At 42.1% G+C, this 20264-nt stretch overlaps 1 protein-coding gene across 6 annotated transcripts in view; it reads right to left on the reverse strand.

Moving 5' to 3' along the window:
* Nucleotides 1-319: 319 nt before the first annotated feature.
* PPP2R2C (protein phosphatase 2 regulatory subunit Bgamma) overlaps nt 320-20264 on the reverse strand; it is a 199387-nt gene continuing 179442 nt past the window's right edge. For all 6 annotated transcript variants that reach the window (XM_086747237.1, XM_086747239.1, XM_086747238.1 and 3 more), the window contains 3 exons: nt 19601-19770; nt 14850-14941; nt 320-3177 (listed from right to left, as the gene is read on the reverse strand). In XM_086747237.1, coding sequence (XP_086603363.1) covers nt 2886-3177; nt 14850-14941; nt 19601-19770 — 554 coding nt within the window. In that variant the 3' untranslated portion in view covers nt 320-2885. The remainder of the gene's footprint in view (nt 3178-14849; nt 14942-19600; nt 19771-20264) is intronic.

A 20264-nucleotide genomic window follows, 5' to 3' on the forward strand; every position in this document is an offset into this window, starting at 1 on the left:
GCTCCATTTGTAGGAGACTGAGACTCAAATCTCCTGTCTTGGGCTATGAGCAGAGGAAAAAGCTGGTCCAAGGTGTGAACCGAAAGTGTATCTCCAGCTCTGCTGTACCTTCTCTGTGCACACTCCTCATCACGCTGACCCCCCACGCCAGTCCCATTCACGGCACTGTGTTCACTGCTCTACCTGCCACAACACTTCAAGCTCCCATAGTAGATTTCCCTGAGAGTCCTGATCCCTGTGACTCCTCCTCTTTTGTAAAGGGAGCTAAACAACTCTCTCATGTCTAGCTTAAAAATAAGCTGTGCCTTGAAGTCATCTATTTATGCCTTTTTGGTTGTAGTTTTATTGAAAAAGCTGGTATTAACATATTTATATTTTTATTCAACAACAGTTAGCTAATTTGTGCAACACAAAGAATGCAGCCATGAACAACAGCTTTCAAAACAATCAGATTTACCAACTTTACCATCACTTACTCTACACCACCGAAAGCTCAAACTAAAAAAGAGAAAGAAAGTTGGAAACGTTCACAATGACTATGTTAACTTTCCATACATTCAAGAAACCAGGAAACCAAGCTGTAGTAGTGACGTCAAAGACAGGAATGGAATACTGGTCTTTGAAAGGTTTCTATTTATTTCCTCTATAATCACTTCATGGTATTTTGGTTGGGTATTTCATTAGTTTTATAAAGCTCCAAAGATATATTCCTTTATTTAATCTTAACATGTTCTTTTTGGTACCCAAAGCTGTAAGAGAGTAAGGTACTTCAAATTAAAAACAAAAAATTGTTGTATTAAGACCTGCTTTATAATAAGTTATCTATCGAATCTTACTTGAGAATGTTAAAAGCTAAATACGTTTTACAGTACTTCTAGCTGTAGAAGCCAATATGAGCTGATAGCTTTTTTTTTTTTTTTTTTTTTTTTAGCTGCAAAGGTTAATGGAGGAGGCCAAAAGTCAAAGAAATTGTATGACACCCTTGAAGCAGTAGTTTGGCATTAACAAGTTTTCTATACAATTTACCACATTCTTAAACCTTTTTACAAGGAAACAAAAAAAACAAAGAAAAGCAATTTTGTTAAATTTCATTAGAATAAATATGTACATATACTGTCCATGCCTGCTACAGCATACAGTATTTTATAAACATTCCTCATTCCCTTTGAAATCAACCTACACATTTCATAGCGGATGTGTTTAGTGTGGCTGGAAACTGATGCACATGCGTTTGTGCTTCTACACACAAAATACACAGCACTGGTCTAGAAAACTTCAAACATACAGATTTCATGTCTTAAGATGTCATATAAAAGCTGTAGACTTTGATTTTTAGTTCTTGTAAGCAGATTTTCATCCACTCTTTCCCCAAAATATAAAAGCATGCAGATCCCTTCATCAGTACATTCTCCACTTACCAAGAAATCAGTGCATAATGGCTTAAAGAATTATTTTTTTTTGAGGAGTTTTAGTAAGGGCAGATTAACAGGTCATCTGAGTTGTGCTCATGGTTTGAGGAGAAATCCTTTGCAATATTAATTTTTCTGCCAGAGCTATTAGGGATGCAGCAGAAATTTCTTTTCCTAGATTAAGAGCACTCCCTGCCAACTGCACCATTCCCGAATAATTCCTGCACGCGGTACACTCATCTTGTGAACTTTCATTTTCCAGTGACATCACTATTCATTTGAAAACAGAGCTAGATCTAAAGGTATTTATGTGGAAGCAGCTTTTGTTTGGAGTTTTTGATTTTTCATATTTCTCCAGGAGTAATTTTGTTGCCCAGCAGCAGACTCATTTTAAAACATTAAAATTCACTGAGCAGTGCTACATCTCCCAGTACCACTCTACAGCTACGAATACCATGGCATTGCCTGTAGTCTCCAAATGCCAGGATTAAAATAACCGTGCTGCAGTAAACACACAAGGGACTTTCTGAAGCCTTTAGCAGTGATGTAACTGTTCCCACTGCAGTCGATCGTTGCCTTCAAGGACAGCACTTCTACCCAGGTTTCCAGAACTCCAGCCCCAAACAGCAGGACAGGTTTGTGTGTTAACTGTCAGGCTGCATCTGACCAGCCAGTCCCTCTGGAGCGGCAATACCAAGTTTTTTAACAGTCCTCCATGTGACGAAGACACTAGCTATTGTTTTATACAGAGCAAAGAGATCTATGCAGAGTGACCTTCTTAAAATAAGCTGGCTGAGTAACTATACCAGTCTGTTACTTACTCACTCAGGAAGTTGAAGCACAAAGTTAGTAATGTGAATAAAGAGATAAATAAGAGGGTGTTGTAAGGGAGGGAATGGGATGGGGGGAACAGGGCAGCTTTTCACCAGCAAGGATTTGGCTTCCAGTTGTAATTGTCACGAGGCCCCTTCGATGTGCCACACGCTCTAAAGCGATGTGGCTGTTCATTCACTCACACAGGCCTGGCTTAGTTGAACGACAGGAAAACATTACTGAAAACTAAAATAATCAAGAGATTGAGGCAAAAAGCTCTAACAATGTGGTAAATGCTGTGGACTGCAAAAGCACGCAGTGCACCACAACAGCACGGTCCTATGAACCACTGAGACCCTCAAAAGGACTGCTGGGAGTTGAGGAGTCTCAGCCCTCCTCAGGAACGCCCCCAAAATGAATGAATACCCCTGTTTGTTTAAAGGAACCAATACAGACCACAGTACTGGATTTGCAGTCGTGCCTTTTACTCATACAGTTGCAGTGATGGAAAGTAGTTGGCTTGCCACCAATAATGATACAGGCTGAGGGATGAAAGGATGCAACCTACAAATCCCACCACAGAAGCCACAATTTTTGTGAAGATCACATCCTTCTACAACTCTCAAGAGGCTGGTTTGTAAATATAGAGGGATATTGATAAATCTAGTGCATTTCTGAGTTCACTTTATCCTGAAATATGTACAGATTGTTTGTCGCTGCTATAGCAATGATGTTCTCAGTTGGGTGCCACGCTGTGTGCAAGATCTTCTTAGTAAAGTCCAAACTATCAACACTGATGTCATCTTTCCTCCGTTTGCCTCCAACGCAGACTCTCCGGGGCTTAAGAATAGCTCGTGGTTTACTGCTCTCTCGGGACGCCTCCAAGGTAACATCCCGCTTGGTATTTCGGTCAAACATTCGAAAAAAGTTGTTATATGCACCTGTCATTATCACACTATAGAGAGAAAGAAAGAGAGGGAAAACAAAGACAATTAAACAGCAGCCTGTGGGAAGTCTGCTAACATGGCTAGATCAGGACGGCAGAACTTTAACCTTAGGATAAGATGTCTTCTGGTTTCAGCTGGGAAAGAATATAAAACAGGATTTTTCCCAGTACACCCCAGAGTGAATAGTTTTCTTCTACCAATGTGTCTTCCCCGTGCCTATCAGAGCATTCAATGAAAATTACAGTTACCCCAAAACTCACATCTTGAAGCATGCACAGATGTCATCATGAGACCGACTTCATAAGACAATAAAAGTAATATGTTTTAATAAGTTATTTTTAATTACCTGCAGCTTTTAATGAGCATTTAAGGATCATATATTTCAGGCTTTTTTTCTTTCTCCAGAGCCTTACCTTTTCTGACAGCTGAGATTTACCATCATTCCAGAAACAATCTTAAAAAAAAAATTCCAAGTATTTCAAATGTTTTGATACAACGGTAAGATTTAGTACATAGTTACATATGTTAATGAGTATTTTGAAGGAAGGTGTTTTGAAAGGTTCTGAAAAATCACAGAGTTTACACAAGTAAATTATTTCCAGAATAAACCCTTTTCCCTTCTGAAGCTACAGACCTTGCAAGTCGAGACATCGTTAAAATTTGTATCTACAATGCCTCTTAAAAAACTAAAGACATTGATGAATAGGATTCTGTCATCGCTTGTATAAAGTTTGAATGAAGCTTCAGGTCAGAATATATTTCTTGGTCTGGGAGAAAGGGACAGAAAACATAACTCAATCTGTATAAAAATTACCCCATTAATCAGCTTGTAGTTTGAAATAATGGATTGCCAGTTGCTTCACTCCTCCGGTCCCTAGGGGAGGATATTTTGTCACTAACTTTAATGAATTCAGGATTTCATCCATGGCCCTCAGGTTATTGGATTAGCATAATCATGGATTTCAGAGCCTTGTTCGAAAGCTCATCCCCTGTCAACTTTTTCCATATCTGAAGCTAGGGCCCTGCTCTGCTCTCCTGTTTCAGTCCCATATAGGGTATTTTTCTGAATTTCCATTCTGGTAGGGGAATCCACCCCAAATAGTCAAGTCTCCACAGGAAAAGCTGTACAGTCACAAGAGTCAAGCAATCAGGAACTATTTGCCTTTCCAGTACAGCCCAACAGAGCGTATTTCCCATGCTTCACATCTAATAAACTAACCTCCATCTCAAATGACGGTTACATTGCTTTAGCACTTTGCTGTTGTTCCCCACTTAGGGGGAACCTGTGTCGAGTAGCAGGAGACCGCAGCATATGCAACCATGGGAGAAGAAGGCAGAAGTGTACAGACACTCACTAGCTGATTACATTAGATGCTCCTGGATTCAGGAGCTGTCTTACACTACATGCACAGCCTCCAGCCAGTGTTGCCTTGATCTCATTTGGGGCCATCAGGAGCTACTGTAATACCAATGAGTGTCATAGTTCAGCCCTGATCAGGACCAGACTACGCAGTCTCTCTCTCACTCCTCCAACCCTCCAAGAGAACAGGGAGAGACAATATAAGAAAAAACATCTCGAGGTTTGAGATAAGGACAGGGAGAAAATCCTTAAAGTTACTGTTAGGGGCAAAACAGACTCAACTTGGGGAAAACTATTAATTTATTACAAATACAGCAGGATAATGAGACAGAGAAAAAGATAACCTCCCTCCACCCCTCCCTCTTCCCAAGCTTAACATTATCTCTACTACCTTCCCCCCCGAGAGGCACACGGGGGAAGAGGGAATGGGGGTTGTAGTCAGTTCATCGTGCGTTGTTTTACGCTGTTGCTTCATGGTCGGGGGAAGAACTCCTCACGTTCCTCCCCTGCTCCATTGTGGGGTTCCATCCATACGCCACAGTCCTTCATGAAACTGCTCTGGCGTGGGTTATCTCTTCCATGGGGTGCAGTCTCTCCAGAACTGCTGCCCCAGTGGGCCCTCCACAGGCCACAGCCTCCTTCAGGCATCCACCTCCCCCGGTACAGGGTCCTTCACGGGCTCCAAGTGGATCTCTGCTCCTCTGTGGACCTCCATGGGCTGCAGGGGGACAAACTGCTCCACCATGGTCATCACCACAGGCTGCAGGGGAATCTTGGCCAGGAGCTGCATTACTCCTCCCCCCACTTCTTCACTGACCTTGGCTTCTGCAGCTGTTCCTCTCACAAGAAAAGTTCTTCACAACAGGCCAGCAAATGCCTCTCAGAATCTCTTCACATCATCCATCTCATCTCTTCTCCACTTCTTGCAGCCGGGCCGGGCCGAGTTGGGCCCAGTCAGCTGCCTGGCAAGAGGCCAGAGGGTGAGGCCTGCAAGGCCCACGCCTCCCCCTCTGCGCCTCTGCCCCAGCTCAGCTTCTTCACATCTTCTCTTCTTCTTTTTTTTTTTTTTTCTGTTTTCCCCTTCTTAAATACGTTATCGCAGAGGCGTTATCACGGAACACTCTGCTACCAGTTGGCTCGGCCTTGGCCAGCAGCGGGTCCGCCCTAGGCCCGGCTGAGTCCACTGAACAAAGGGGAGCGACTTCTAGCAGTTTCCTACAGAAGCTACCACCTTAGCCCCCCCCTCACTAAACAAAACCACAACAATGAGTAATATACTGAAAAACACACAAATGGCAGCAGCGCAGCTAACTGCTTCAGCACTACAGCTACCGACTGACAGCAGCTCTGCTCACTTCAGAGCCACTGTAGGGTAACTAGAGTGAGGGAGCTGGATTTGTACGCTGTGAATCACTAAGCAGGACTGCCAGCTCCATCCTGCCTCCATGTTTGCTGATGGCACACTGGAGTTTCATGACAGTTGATTCCACATGGAGCTTTTTGTAGCTCCTGAAGTGTGAAAGGGAACTGCTGCAAAAAAGACAGGCGTAGCACAGAGACACAGCATGCACTGCCCTCAGCAACAGCTCACCTACAGCCCTCACCCTGTCGAGAGGCTGCTTTCCTGAGGTCTGCAGGCAGCACGCCCCCGGCTGTACCGCTGCTCCGCTGCTGAGTTCAGGGATGGGCAACAGAGGCACTTGTCCATACGCAGCTGCAGCCAGCCCTGGCAGGGAGCTGCCTCTCTGCCCCGGAGAGTGCAGAAACAGCACCTGCCCTGGGTTCTCTGCAGTGAGGTTTCCCTTACCTTCCCCACCTGCAAAGACCTGCCACAATCCTGCTTAGTAAGGCATAAGGTAACAATCTCGCAAGCTAAAACAAAAAAAAAAAGGTCAGTGTGACAGCTTGATAAAATGTATCCCAGAAGCTGCAGAAAAGCTATTGATCAAGATTAGTGCCCATTTCAGAAACTGAATCAACAGCAGTAAATCTAATGTTTCACTCCTTCCAAATCACCATGTCTTGTCATTACGGCTCCTGCTGTAATGGTTATTCACAACATGAAAAAGTCGAGGTTATTCCATATCTCAGCGCTAATGTACTCAATTTGTGGTGCAAACAGCCCAGCACAGTACTGTGGTTTTTTTCCCCTCAGGCAAAATTTTGAAACAGGTTCATAACGCTGGGGCACCTTGTGCCATGGGCTGCAGAGCTGTGGTTCCAGGGGAACGAGGAGCATCCCTCCAGATGAAGGCAGGAACTGTCAGGGGAGCAGTTTTCATGCAGGCAGAGAACCAGTGCACCAAATGCACACAGAGGCGTTTGTCAAGAATCTTATTTTAGGAGGTTGTGCTTGCAGTAAAACTGCCTTTACAGTTCATTTGCTTTTTAATTTCTTGAACTCTCGCATATTTTTAAAAGTCTTTCTTCAGCTGGATTTACTGCATTATTTTTTTTAACATATGTAGATGACTACTTTTCATGCTGGCCCTGTTTTTCTGCAGTTTAATGGCTCAGTAAAAAATAGCATTATGTAAATGAGAAAGTGCCCATTCTTGTTCAAGGTCACAAACACAGATGGATTATAACCTTACCTACTACTTAAAATAACAATAAAAGAGTGAGAACTAGATGTAAGCCTGCAATTTAATCCAGTTTGGAAAATATAACGTACAATAATGGAATGTATGCGAGAAGAAGAATTACATATATAAGGACAAAAATTGTAGCTGAGTATAGGAAGAGCCTGTTGTGTACCTCTTTGCTCTGCACAGCAGTGTTACAATGAGTGCTTGCACAAAACCCTTGCAAGTGAGGCTGGTTCAAGAAACCAAATGAAGCCCCTCACCCAGGACACCGCACACTAATTCATAGATGTGTAAGGGAGCAGCCTGGAAAAGCTCTGCCTAACCACCTTTAATTTTACTCAGAAAGCAGGTTTATGAGTTGTGCAACACGGGGTCGGAGGTACCATCATCTCAGCCACCCAGGGGTATTTAGGATGCAGAACACACCCCAATGCACCCTGAGGAGCAGCATACTGATAGGTCAGGCTGGAGCAAAGCTGCTTATAGACTGCACCCAGCTCAAACCACCACAGCTACAGGCAGTGTGATTTAAAAAAAAATAATAATTTAAAAACGGCCAAAAAAGCAGAAAAGGAGGAAAAAAACCCCAATGGCAGTGACATGGCTACCACTGCCTACATTTCACACACTGGCAGCCTAGCTGGTGCTCTGGAAGGAGAGGCAACACCCCATATCTGCAGGGCCCCAGAAGCATTTGCACAGCTCCATGCTAACCCTCCTGCGCTGCCCTACGAGGGGAAGATGTTTTCCTCTCTGCAGGCTGCTGCTCTGCAGAGCACACAGAGTACTCTGTGGTCCCTTTTTAAAGCTGCTCCAGTAAGCTCTGGGGGTTTCTGACATTTCTCCAAATGCGCATGTTTTGAGCAACACCACAAAATGTACTAATACATCCAGCCTGCACTGACACTGGGGCATTCTTGCTTATTAATGAGGCAATCTGAGGCATCTCACTGCCAAACTTCAGTCCTTACGCAGGGTCGCTATGGCCCAAAGCCTTATCCATTTAGTTTTCTTTTCAAGCAGGGTAAATGTATTCTTACAGAAGGTGAAAGGGGAAGGAGAAACCCCCAGTGAAGTCCAATCCTACTTTTATTATATTGACCTTTCTTCTTACTCCCTCCCTAGTTGCCATTCTGTTCTCATTTTCTCTTTCTTCCCCTACTGTCTTGGCTCTGGTCCTTACCACACTTTCCAGTTAGGTTTTCCTTCCCCCTCCCTCTTCCTAAACCCCTCCCCTTTTTCCATTTCCCTCTACCCTGCTCTACAATTTAAAAACACCTTATCTGTTTCTCTCTCCTGCCAGTGAAGTGTCCTCCCTAGCTTCGTCCTCTGTTCCCTGCTCTGTCTTGTCTCTTTTGCTCCACTCGGTCATTTCCTTTTCTCTGTTCCTTATTTTTGCCTCTAATCTCTTCACTTTATTCTTGGTGGTCTCACTGCTCACCCTTTCTTTTCCATCTCCCACTACGTACAGTCTTGCTTACTCTCACAGACAACTTGCTCAGCCCTCAAGGGCTTTGGGCTTCTATCCTCGCCTTCTCCTTTGGGCTGAACATGACTACCAGTACTTGTACCACTGTTTTAGGGTCTACAGCACCACTGTAACAACTACTGATGGCTTCAGTATCTTTAAGCGTATTAATACCTTAAAACATATTTTGGTTTCGGTAATGACTGTTAAATGCAATGCTTCAGCATGTGGCTTCCCTCTCTAAAGCTCTGCTTCTGTTGGAAGGTCAACAAATTCCATACTTCACCAACCCCAAGGGCATCTGAATAGGACATCATCATTTGTACTAAACTGCAAGGAGACCTTCCACAATATTTTTTAGGCATTAAGATTTCATCAGACATGTCAGTTACTAAGAATCGGTGTATCTCTGTTTTTCTCATTATCTGTTATCCCCATACTTCATTCAGATTTCTTTATTGCAAGCTGAGCTCTTAAATGTCATCCATGTTGCAGCTATCCTTGCATGCAACAGTTTTTACCAAAATTGCTCCATTCACCTGCCTTCCTGGATGTCAGGGTTTGCCCTAAAACTCTGGAGACATCAGCTGGAATTAAGGCTTGCTTAAAAACCAAACCATACTTGCTTCACATTGTTTTGTGTTGATTTTGTTGTTTTTTTTTTTTTTTAAAGACTCTTTTATAATAATTTTTGGGCTAACTCTGGCCTAGATTAGTCTTCCTAGATGCAGAGAAATTTTTCTTCACTTGCAGATTTCTACTGTCCAGAGAAATTCAGCTCATGGCATAGTTTTCCTCCTCCGCTGTTGTTCAAGAGTCCATGGAAGCCATGGGATGGTGTGACAGGACTAAGGCTGGGCAGGCTTCAAGGACCAGTGCATGCCAGGCTTAAGGACAATAGAAAAATAAAACCAGTCCTGTTAACCTGCCCCTGACCTGCAGCAGAACTTCATTCCCTGTGGCAAGAGAGGCACAACATCAAATCTAAGCAAGTGTGAGGGGAGGAGACTCAGAGCAGCTTCCAGCAGAGCCTGCCTCCAGACTTCTTAATCTCTGCAAAGGAGTCCCTCAAGGCACCCAGCATGAAAACAGACCATTTATTTGACCGGAAACCGTCTCCCTAATTATATTTTGAGCCCCTAAATCTGCAAGATTTCACTAGCATGTATACCTGCGCAGAACAGCACACCTGCTGTCTCCTGAGACTGACAAGCAAGGTCCACCAGATCTGGTTTCATGACAAGCTGATCTTATGAGAAGAAGGGATTGGTTCCAGGAAACTTCTTCAAAAACATTTTTCATGAGAATGAAAAATGATATTTATTACGACAAAAGGAAAGGAAGAAACACTGTTGCAAATAGTGGGGCCCTGTTCACATACTGGTGAATTTTTCTTTATTCTGCACTGTGAGAAGCAACTGACTCTCCATCACAAAGAAAGAACTTCTTTAAACCTTCTGAGGAGTACGCTGATGGAAAGCTTGAGACACTGGATTCAGAATTGTGGCACTCTGGTACAGCTGGCTTGGATAAGACGGGGAATAAGAAGAGGGGATCCCCAAGTCCTTCCAAGCTAATATTTGACATGCTGAGCCTTGAGAACAAAATGATGTCTTCAAGCTCTCCAGCATGGAGCATCCTGCCAGACAGGACTGTTAACATCCACTGTGACTTGCCAGTTCCATCTGATTAGAGTGAAGGCTGACGGTTATTTAGTGGGATGAATGACAGTTCAGTAGGAAAGGACTGACTGAACCGTTGTACGTGACTTCACTCATCTGCTTACAGCATATCACTTATCATGAGGGTATTCAGAAGTCTCCCTGGAAGGGTCTCATACACCCATTCATTTGAAATCTTAAAAAAAAGAATAGTAATTAAGGCATTCGCTTCCATGTAGAATTACTACACTATTTCTTTTCTTTTATTGGCTTCTCTTGTAACTCACAAACAGCTCCATAAGTGCTAATTTTGGAGGTAAAACTGAAGTAACAATATTGGTGTGGTTGACAGTGAGAAGAAAACAGTGTCTTGCAGGTCATTATTAAAAGTCCTGAATTTGGAAGTGAATGGAAGAAATAAATTAAATTGCTGCATAAATAGGGCTCACACATTCTACACAGTCATGTAATGATGTATATACAATAAAGACGGCATGATTTTAGTGTAATATACTCAACTACAGATAATATGTGCTCATCTACTTGAATTACTGTAAGACTCCTGCTTGACTCCCTCCCCTGACCACTGTTGTTGCCCAAGTGCATAGTGATTAATGTGCCCTTCAGCAAATGAGATCGGGTCTGTCTGATCGTATTAGTTCCTGTTCATTGGAGTAACTGAGCATCAATCACGTTCTAATCAGAGCTCACGTACATTGATTTTTTTTGTAAACAGCCTCACCATCAGGTTCTATCATAGCCTAGATTAACTCCTTCGTAATGACAAAAAATAATGAGATGTATTTTCACCTCAATAATAAACATGCTTTCATTTTAGCTGAATAATTCTGTCACTTTAAGTTGTCATTGTAGCTTTAAGTCTGCAAAAGATAAAAATAACATGTCTGGAACTGCAGTTATTACTGTTATGTATATGTATTAATATTATAAATACTGTACTGCAGCATCTCTTGAGTACCGTTGTTAATAGGCATTGCTCACCCTTAGCAGTAGCTCTTTTTTAAAAAAATACATACCAAAAGGACCAAATTAAGTGACCTTACTATTCAAATGAACTGTTCTTTAAGAGTTACTGGTGCCCAAATATAATTTAAATTATGATCCTTCAAAAAAAAATTCCTTGTAGAGTGTAGCAAAACAATACAATACTTGTCATACACAGAAGCAACAAGCTCAGAGGAGTGAATGTTCATTGAAAGATGAACATCAGTGCTGATACATTTGACTCTTAAAAAGAAACAACTAAATTAAAATGAACCCTTATCTTTTGTCAAATGTTGCCAGCTACTCTACTCAACAGTTTCTTACAGTCAAGAGCAGTGTATTGTGCTTAGTGACAGATTTGGTAATTGTGCGTGACTAACAACGCCCCGGTGTCTGGGCAGTACAATACCTGAAGCCCTCACAGTCTAATGTTCCCACTTAATAATTCCTCACTGCGTTAATCTTTCTGATCTGTCAAGTAGGAATGAAAATATTACGCTCACTTTAAATCCTGATATTGAACAATATTTCTATTATTACCAGGCAACTATCCAGAGAGTGGTCTCACTGCACTAATGAGGATAGCAGCACTTCATCTGACTGCAGAAGAAAGACTCTGAGCCTGGCAACACATGGCTGTCCATCCTGTATGACACACTGGGAACTCGATCAAGGATAAGCAAAATTGTTTGAAAGGATCTGAAAAGCTCTGAATCTTTGTCAAAGTTTCAAAATATCTGAATGATTTGATTCTGTGGTTCTTCTGTGCCAGATTTAGGCAGAGACCAGCACCGTCCGTATTTCATAGAATCATAGAATGGTTAGGGTTGGAAGGGACCTTTAAAGGTCATCTAGTCCAACCCCCCTGCAAGTAGCAGGGACATCCCCGACTACATCAGGTTGCTCAGGCCCTCATCCAGCCTGGCCTTGAACATTTCCAGGGATGGGGCTTCCACCACCTCTCTGGGCAACCTGTTCCAGTGTTCTGTAACTCGCATCGTAAAATTTTTTTCCTAATATCTAATCTAAATCTAGCCCCCTCTATTTCAAAACCATTACTCCTCGTCCTATCGCAACAGGCCCTACTAAACAGCCTCTCCCCATCTTTCCTGTAGGCCCCCTTGAGGTACTGGAAGACCGCTATCAGGTCTCCCCGGAGCCTCCTCTTCTCCAGGCTGAACAGCCCCAACTCTCTCAGCCTGTCCTCATAGGAAAGGTGCTCCAGCCCTTTTATCGTCTTTGTGGCCTCCTTTGGACTCGCTCCAACTGGTCCATGTCCTTCTTGTGTTGGGGTCTCACCAGGGCAGAGTAGAGGGGCAGAATCACCTCCCTCGACCTGCTGGCCACCCTTCTCTTGATGCAGCCCAGGATGTGGTTGGCCTTCTGGGCCGCAAGAGCACATTGCCGGCTCATGTTGAGCTTCTCGTCCACCAGCACTCCCAAGTCCTTCTCCTCAGGGCTGCTCTCAATCCATTCCCCGCCCAGCCTGTATTTGTGCCTGGGATTGCCATGACCCAGGTGCAGGACCTTGCACTTGGCCTGGTTGAACTTCATTAACTTCTTCATTTCCAAGAAAGGCTCTTATTTTAGTATTTCCAGCAGGACCAAACTCAAGCAGTAACTAGTCTACTGAGACAACCCTCTGCTAAAACATCAATTCATGCATGGGTTTGGGAGGTTCAGAGAAAAGCCCCAAAACCTGGATCTTTCCCTAAGCAGTTTGTATCACAGCAGATAACTCAATGCTGAGTATCCTTGTCAGAAAACACATTACCGTGGCATGCTGACAACAGAGATAATGGAAATATAGAGTTTTATTTGCATAATAAATGATACAAGGTAGAAGTTTTATTTCTTAGTAAAGACAGAATCTCTCCATTGGGCAAGCACAGGAACTGAGCAAAGGGAAGCAGCCCAAAGAGAAGATGTCCCTCACACAATGTATGGCACTGTATCGCATTACACTTTATCTGCATTTGTGGAACACAGGACCGGAAGAGATCTTGTTCTGCACTTCCAAGTTCAGATGCTTGTCATTTTAACCAATGTCTCATGTAACTGCTTTCACAAATTTCCTGAGCACCATCATCACAGTTGGACTTCTTGCATCTCTACTACTCAGGACGGGAAGACTGCTCCACACTCTCACTGTTTGAGCAGGTATGAACTTCCTCTAATTTCCAGGCTCTAATTACCTGTTGCCACTCGACACCCATTTGCTCTTGTGTCATTATCATTCACATTTAGCTTCACTAGATCCTCTTCCTCCTGATGTATACTTCCTTGATATACTTACTAGAAGCAAGTATAATCTTGGCTTCTCTTTTGCTGAAACCAGACCCCTGTCCTCTCCTCTCTTTAGAGCAGCTATTTGCCTGATTAGTTCATCCACTTTGGAGATGAGAAACAAGAAATGTGTAACTGCAGTCCACAGATCTTTGAATAAGATCCTAACATGATGTCACCACTACTCCTTTCTCTGCTGGATACCCCAGTCTTGCCCATTCAAGGATCATATTTGCTTTTTTCACAGCTGCCCCCCACTTTGTTTCATAGTCCCTGCCCAGTCCAGGGGGGCAGGTCTGCTTCAAGTACAATGAGACAGACCATTTTTCTCTTTCCCAAACGAGAGGCTAAGTGAATTGAAGGCACAGTTCCAGGCTCTCAGCGAGTGCCAAACTTTTGCCTCTTGGCTCCTAGCTCTGCTGAGCCAGAAATCACTGTGTGCCATTTAAAATCGGCTCCTGTGCTTTCTTCCACATGCATTTTGTAGACTGCTAATCCCTTCCACAGTCATCCAGTGTATGAATGTCTCTGTGAGTTGTTTCCAACTGATAAGATGAAGGTTTATGTTTTCTTTTAACTAAAATCCTCACCTTGCATTATACTCTTGGATTTCATCCATTTGTATTATCCCAGTCCTCTTGGCTGCTCAGTTCTTCCTGTACAATATTGCTGCTCCCCAAAGTACTGCCACCATTTGATAACATAATGGCATTAGCACACTGCATCCTCACTCGCACTCTCTGATTTGTTGTGCCAATAGTTCTCATGAAAATAGTCAACAAGATGTTATAACTAAGATAAAAACCAGGACCTCTCCTTCAGTGCATAGGGAAAGGGACTGCTCTGAGGGGGGTACGTATCAGAACAAACTCATTTCTGAAAACGGAAAGGTGACACCAGTTTGTAGACAATCAGTGGGTGTGACTGCCTTTCTTCACTCCCTGTTTCTAGTAAATCAACTGGATTTCTGAGGCAGTAAATACAAGATCACACAAGCTTCCTTAGTGTGTTGGTGGGGCTGTGCAAGTTGGCAGCATTCTACTTATAATTTTGGTGAAAACAGACAGAATTTGAAGGCTTTTTTTCCCCTAAGGCATGAGCCAAGATTAACAAGTTATGCATCATGTCTAAGGAGGTCAGAGACACAACTGCACTGATTTCCAGACAATTTTTATCAATCTGAAGAGTAGTGTGTGAAAATGTAAATTGATGTGGAAAATAACCACGTGTAACACTTTACTTTCTGATTGTGCCCATCATCTGGGAGCTCTTTTGCTAAATGAAGACAGTGATGGACATAAGTATGGATTACCTGTCTGATCCGTTCCACGCACATTCAAACTTGTCAAAGATGCAGTCATTTTCATAGAGGGAACACAACTTGCTCCTAAGGTAATCATGGACCTGTTTCAAAGAAAGCAACTGTTGTTATTCTTGAAATAAAACAAAACATAAAGCTCCACAACCAGCCCCCCACACTCTGCTTTATCTCCCACGTTCACTTCCAAAATATGCTGCACAGATTGGTAGCTTTGCAGAAAATACTGTGTTTAAACTCTTAAGAAGCTATCTGTATTTTTCCACAACCCAATTAACCAGGTGCTACAGAATTATTGTTGCAGGAAGGCATGAAGCATACCTCCCTCAGCCGGTTGCAGACCACCCCTCTTCAACATGTTTGTTTCCTGCTTGGGTGATTTTCTCAGTGCTAGCCTAATTCCCAAAGACATTTCACCAGCTGATACCCTAGATGTGCTAATTAATGTGCAAGAAATTTAATTTAAATAGTACCAAAAATGGCATATTCCAAGATAAGTGGACTCTCACTTGTTGTGGTAGAAAGAACTAAGCTCTGTTAAAAGATCCTGCAGTGTATCTTATTATATATATTTAGGTAAGGCATTTCAGAAGCCAGATACAGTACAAGGTTGCAGTTGCACATGCTGTAAATTAGAACACTAATTTGGCCCAAGAATATCTCCTATTTGGCTGAGACTTAAAAACACCCTTGTAAATTCTCACTTACATACTTGAAAAGTAGGACTAACCAGAAGACAAACTCTCCTCTGCGCCACCCATTTCTGCCAAACAAGGTTTATCATAAAGAGGCAGATCTCACGCAAACTCTTTCAATCCTTTGCTGAATTTGATTAGTTTTCTTTCTGGATGATCGGTTTCATTCCGCAAGGAAATAATGAGCTAGAAAACCCCTGCCTAGATGAATTTACTAATGCACTTTCACTCCTGATGTTTTCTTCTAGCTGTTGTAGAAACTGTAGAACAAAGACTCTGTGGATGGCCTCTCGGAGCACGCACACCAACCCAAGCCGAGGGGCACAATTTAGCTCTGACATACAGAGGTTCTGGTTCTTGCAAGTCCAGGGAGACTGTTCCTGTTCATGGATGTTCAGCATCCTCCTCTGGCCTGAGGGCATAAACATTCTTCTAGCAAGATAACTTCTATCAAGACCACACAAGGAACAATGACCTTACCAATATTTTATTTAAACTAACCCATTTTCAATAGCCAAATTGTACAGTATGCTAGGAATATCTGTAATGTAAGGCAATTAAGGATTATAAATTTTAGTCATGGATAAATTTTCATTAATAGATGTGTGAACACTGAGCTGTGTATCAAGAGATAATGTCTTATACAGCAAATAACAGGTAAATCATAGATGCAGACAAAACATTTCACAATTAAATGCATTTACCCTCATGGTGAGTAAAAGGTCAGAACACTTTTAGTACTGACGCAGTTTCTTGCACCTTCTTTAATTAAATCTTTTCTCTTTACTTAAGGCCTTCTTGTGTTAGCAATGTAATATGTTACAGGACTGGAGTTGTTTCCTTTATCATCTTTGTGAGCTCCCAACACTTGGATGAAATAGAAAGGCTGGGAGAAGGAGCAGATCGCATTTGCCTCATTGACTGTCATTTCTAGGTCTTCCTCTTGTTACCATTTCCAGAAGCCATCTGTCATGGCCCCTGTCATGTATACACCCTTTGTGAAGTGTGTCCAACTCCACAGCTTGGAGTTGTGCCTTGCTATCAGCTCTGTCAAAAAGCATTGTGAAGTTTCTCTCAGATTTCTAACTGATCTCTTCAAGGTCTCAGCTTCTTTTTCTTGACTGACTGCAAACTTGCACTACTGCCTTCAACAACCAGCTTGGCTCTTCATGTGGACCCTTTCCCACATTTGACCACATTCAGACCCTCAGAATGACTCTGAAAAACTAACTGTAAGAAACACTTAATTTTCATCTTGTTTGCACTTCATCTGTCACTACCAATTCAGGGTAAAATCAGATTTGCCTTGTCTGTACGTATTGTTCTTACCACATGTGAATAGCGCTTGAATCCCAACCAAATTCCTTCCTAACTAATTACAAAAGGCATTCTCCTTTTCTCCACTGCACTGTTTTAGGTCAGACCTTCATGGAATTATCTAGTAATTCTGTGCTCCAGAGTAACACAACATCATGACTACATGGAGAGCTATTTCACTGGGACTGAATAACCACAATCAGGAATTGCACTGTTAAGTAACACATTAGTCCAAATCCCTGTGCAACAGACCTTGCCAAAAGTGGATCAGCTATGAACATGTTCACCTCTGGTTGCTGGTATGGTTCTACTGGGATAATTCACCTGGCAGCATCAGAAGAGTGTCCATTAGGCAGAGCTGCCTTGCAACTTTCAAGCACTGGCCATTCCAGTGTATTGCTCTTCTAGTGCTGTCCCGTGCACCATACTCTGCGTTTTTTTCTTTTATGTGAAGCATAAACAGGGGAAAATTATATCGAACAATAGCAAATAATGTGTTTCAGTAGACTGCTCTATGCAATGGCAATCTTTTAGCCACAGCATTGATAAAGAAAAGAACTTACATGAGGAATTTGATTTTTTTTTTTGCGATACTAAAGTTGTAACCCAGTAACAAAGCAGTACAGTTATAGACTTTGCTTTCTTAAAACCCTGAGGGGAAATCTCCTGCTGTGATCCTCTTCACGAGTCTCTCAGCTAAACAATATCTAAGTGGCTACCATGCAGTGGATGAAATGATAAATTCAATCTTTTCATTAGTATCTTTTAATGAGATACATGTCAGCATAATTATGTGGACACATAACTGAAAATGTTAGGTTTATTTGTTGCCTTCGGGTGATCCACCACAGCAAACTTTTTGAGAGATTTCCAAGTTTATATATGAGATTTATGTACGTGAGAGGAGATACCTCTAAGACAAATTATTTAAAAGAGTAATTTAAACCACTTATTCTTAAGAACAGAAATCGCTACTCTCGATAGCTGAAAAGCAAGAAAGGTTGCCCAGAGCAGCTGGACTGTGTGAATCCTATGCAGTCCTGCGCTACTGGCTTCCTAAGGCCCCTGAGTTCCAGATTCTCCTTTAGTCCACTGCAACACGCAGAAATACCTATGTTTACTTTTTACAGGGCACTGGATAAGTATTTGAAAATGAAAGGCAATCCACAGGTTAAAGGAAGGCAGCAAGAACACTGTTATATTTGCAGGGGTTTTGTTGTTGCACGCCTTTTTTTTTAATAAGCTTCTGATTGCAGTAATCAGTACTGAACGTTTTACATTATACTTATTTTTCCCATCTCAGCATGGAGAAATGTAATTTTTTCATTGGCCCCACTGCTAGGTGTCAGACTGATTTAAAGGTGGCCAGTTTGTTTCACAGCTACCTACATGAGGAAATAAAAGCACATGTCAAAGTCAAGACAAACAGATTGGCTTGACCAGCTATTCCTCTCCAGGGACAAGGCTGCCTGCTCCATTAGCATAAGCATAAAATAATACATTACCCAAGTTCCTAAAATCTGAGATACAATTTTGTTATATAAAACACAGTCTCGCCCTTCCCCTCCCACTCCATTTTGACAGCATATCAACATTTGAGACACATTTAGCATTACAAGTACTGCCATTTTCAGACAAAACCAATTCTGTACTTTTAAAGGTGTACAGGCTCAAGCTTCTCAATGCTAACAGGAGACACACTGAAGAGTATCCACCAAAATGTAATGGGGGCACTGGAAAACACTGGGGCCCACTTTGTCTACTAAACACTAGCTAGTAAATACCTCCAACGTTACAATTGTGTAATTTTGGTTGTTTTGACAAGTCACCCTTGTTACAGGTTATTTTAAAACCAATCTTAATAATAGTTACTGTGAATTAGTGTACCTCACCTGCTGAGATACAGACACAGAATACAACCGATTGTTCCAGCACTGTCGTAGGACTGTCTCTACGTAAGCAGTAAGGGCCAGATGAATGACATTTTTCCTGCTTTGCATACAGTTCTGTACATAGTTTAACATTTTTTCTCATTGCATTTTCATAATAAGCATTTTTTGTGTCACAGATATATTCTACTTCTTCAAGGCAGAGTCAAAAAATGTAAGCTCAGCTCTCTGTTGCCAAACAGAACAGATGTCAAAACACAAACTCAGTGCTGGCTGGAGCTACTGGCATTTTGTCTGGATAACATCGCAATGAATTCAGGCAACCAGATGTGTCTGTCTGGCATTTGCAAACTGCTGTGTCAGTGGTAATGTTAGGGTTTAACACTGATCGCTTCTAGAACTAGGCACAAGGAAGAAACACATAGATGAAGTTTTTAAAAAAAAGTTTTGAAATGACAAAGGTGTAAACTCTCAGCAGTCCCAGTGGGAGCAGAATACTTAGTAATTCACGAAATCCCTTCCTCAGTTTCTTTTAAATGTTAATAGTGGAATACATCATTTGAAAATGGATGCCAAAGTGAAAAGATAATTTTCCTTGTTAGAAGCATCATTTCTTTCAAGAGCCCAATCTACAGTCAGTGTTACCCTGACTCCCCAGGGCTTACACTTCCTTACTAACGCTGAAACTGCCCTTTTCCAGCTACAAGGATGCCAGAGGATTTTAACCACCCTGATTAGCAGCTCTCTTCTCAGAACAAGCAATGAGAAGTTCAGGAAAACATTCGATTTCTGAATAGCGAGATGCTTTTATATTGCTGCATTTCAAGACACAGGAGATACCTACTTGGTACGTTTCTACGGGCTTTGTTTCCATGTTCAGATCCCAAACCTTGACAGTGAGGTAATCTCTTGTTAGCATGTATCTACCGCTGTGACTGAATTTGACATCTGACACTGAAGAGATAATTTCTGAAAAAAATGATCTGTTACTGGGGTCTTCTGGTTCTTCATAAACTGTTTGAAGAAAAAGAAGCAAGAGAGAAGTTAGAATTCCATAAATAAATGCTCTGTTTCACAATCTGTACTGTGTATTTCTCATGAAACAATGTAGTTCAATGTACCAATGAACATGATACAGAATTAATTATATGCCCAGCACTTAATTTATTCTTTTATCTTTATATAAAAATACAAACTCTAAGCTTTAAATATTACAGTAATTAACCATATAGCTATGGGCCCAAAGCATCACTTCGGGAAATTACCTGAATACACCAGTTGACTAGAGCTACCTATGGCAAGGCAGTTTATCTATGGTCATGCTTTCTGGGGTCCCCACGTCCTGCTTTCTGACATAACCAAAATTCAGGTGTCCCTGAAAGGTGTACATGTGGTCTCACAACAGTCTTGGCATCCTAGGAAGGCTGGTTACTCAAAGTCTGCCCTGGTTGCCAGAACCAGCTGGCCAGTCTGCAGGCTACTCACTGGTCATGTCTCAAAGCATCTGA

Source organism: Chlamydotis macqueenii, chromosome 4, assembly GCF_036417535.1.
Source record: "Chlamydotis macqueenii isolate bChlMac1 chromosome 4, bChlMac1.mat, whole genome shotgun sequence".
NCBI lineage: Eukaryota > Metazoa > Chordata > Aves > Otidiformes > Otididae > Chlamydotis > Chlamydotis macqueenii.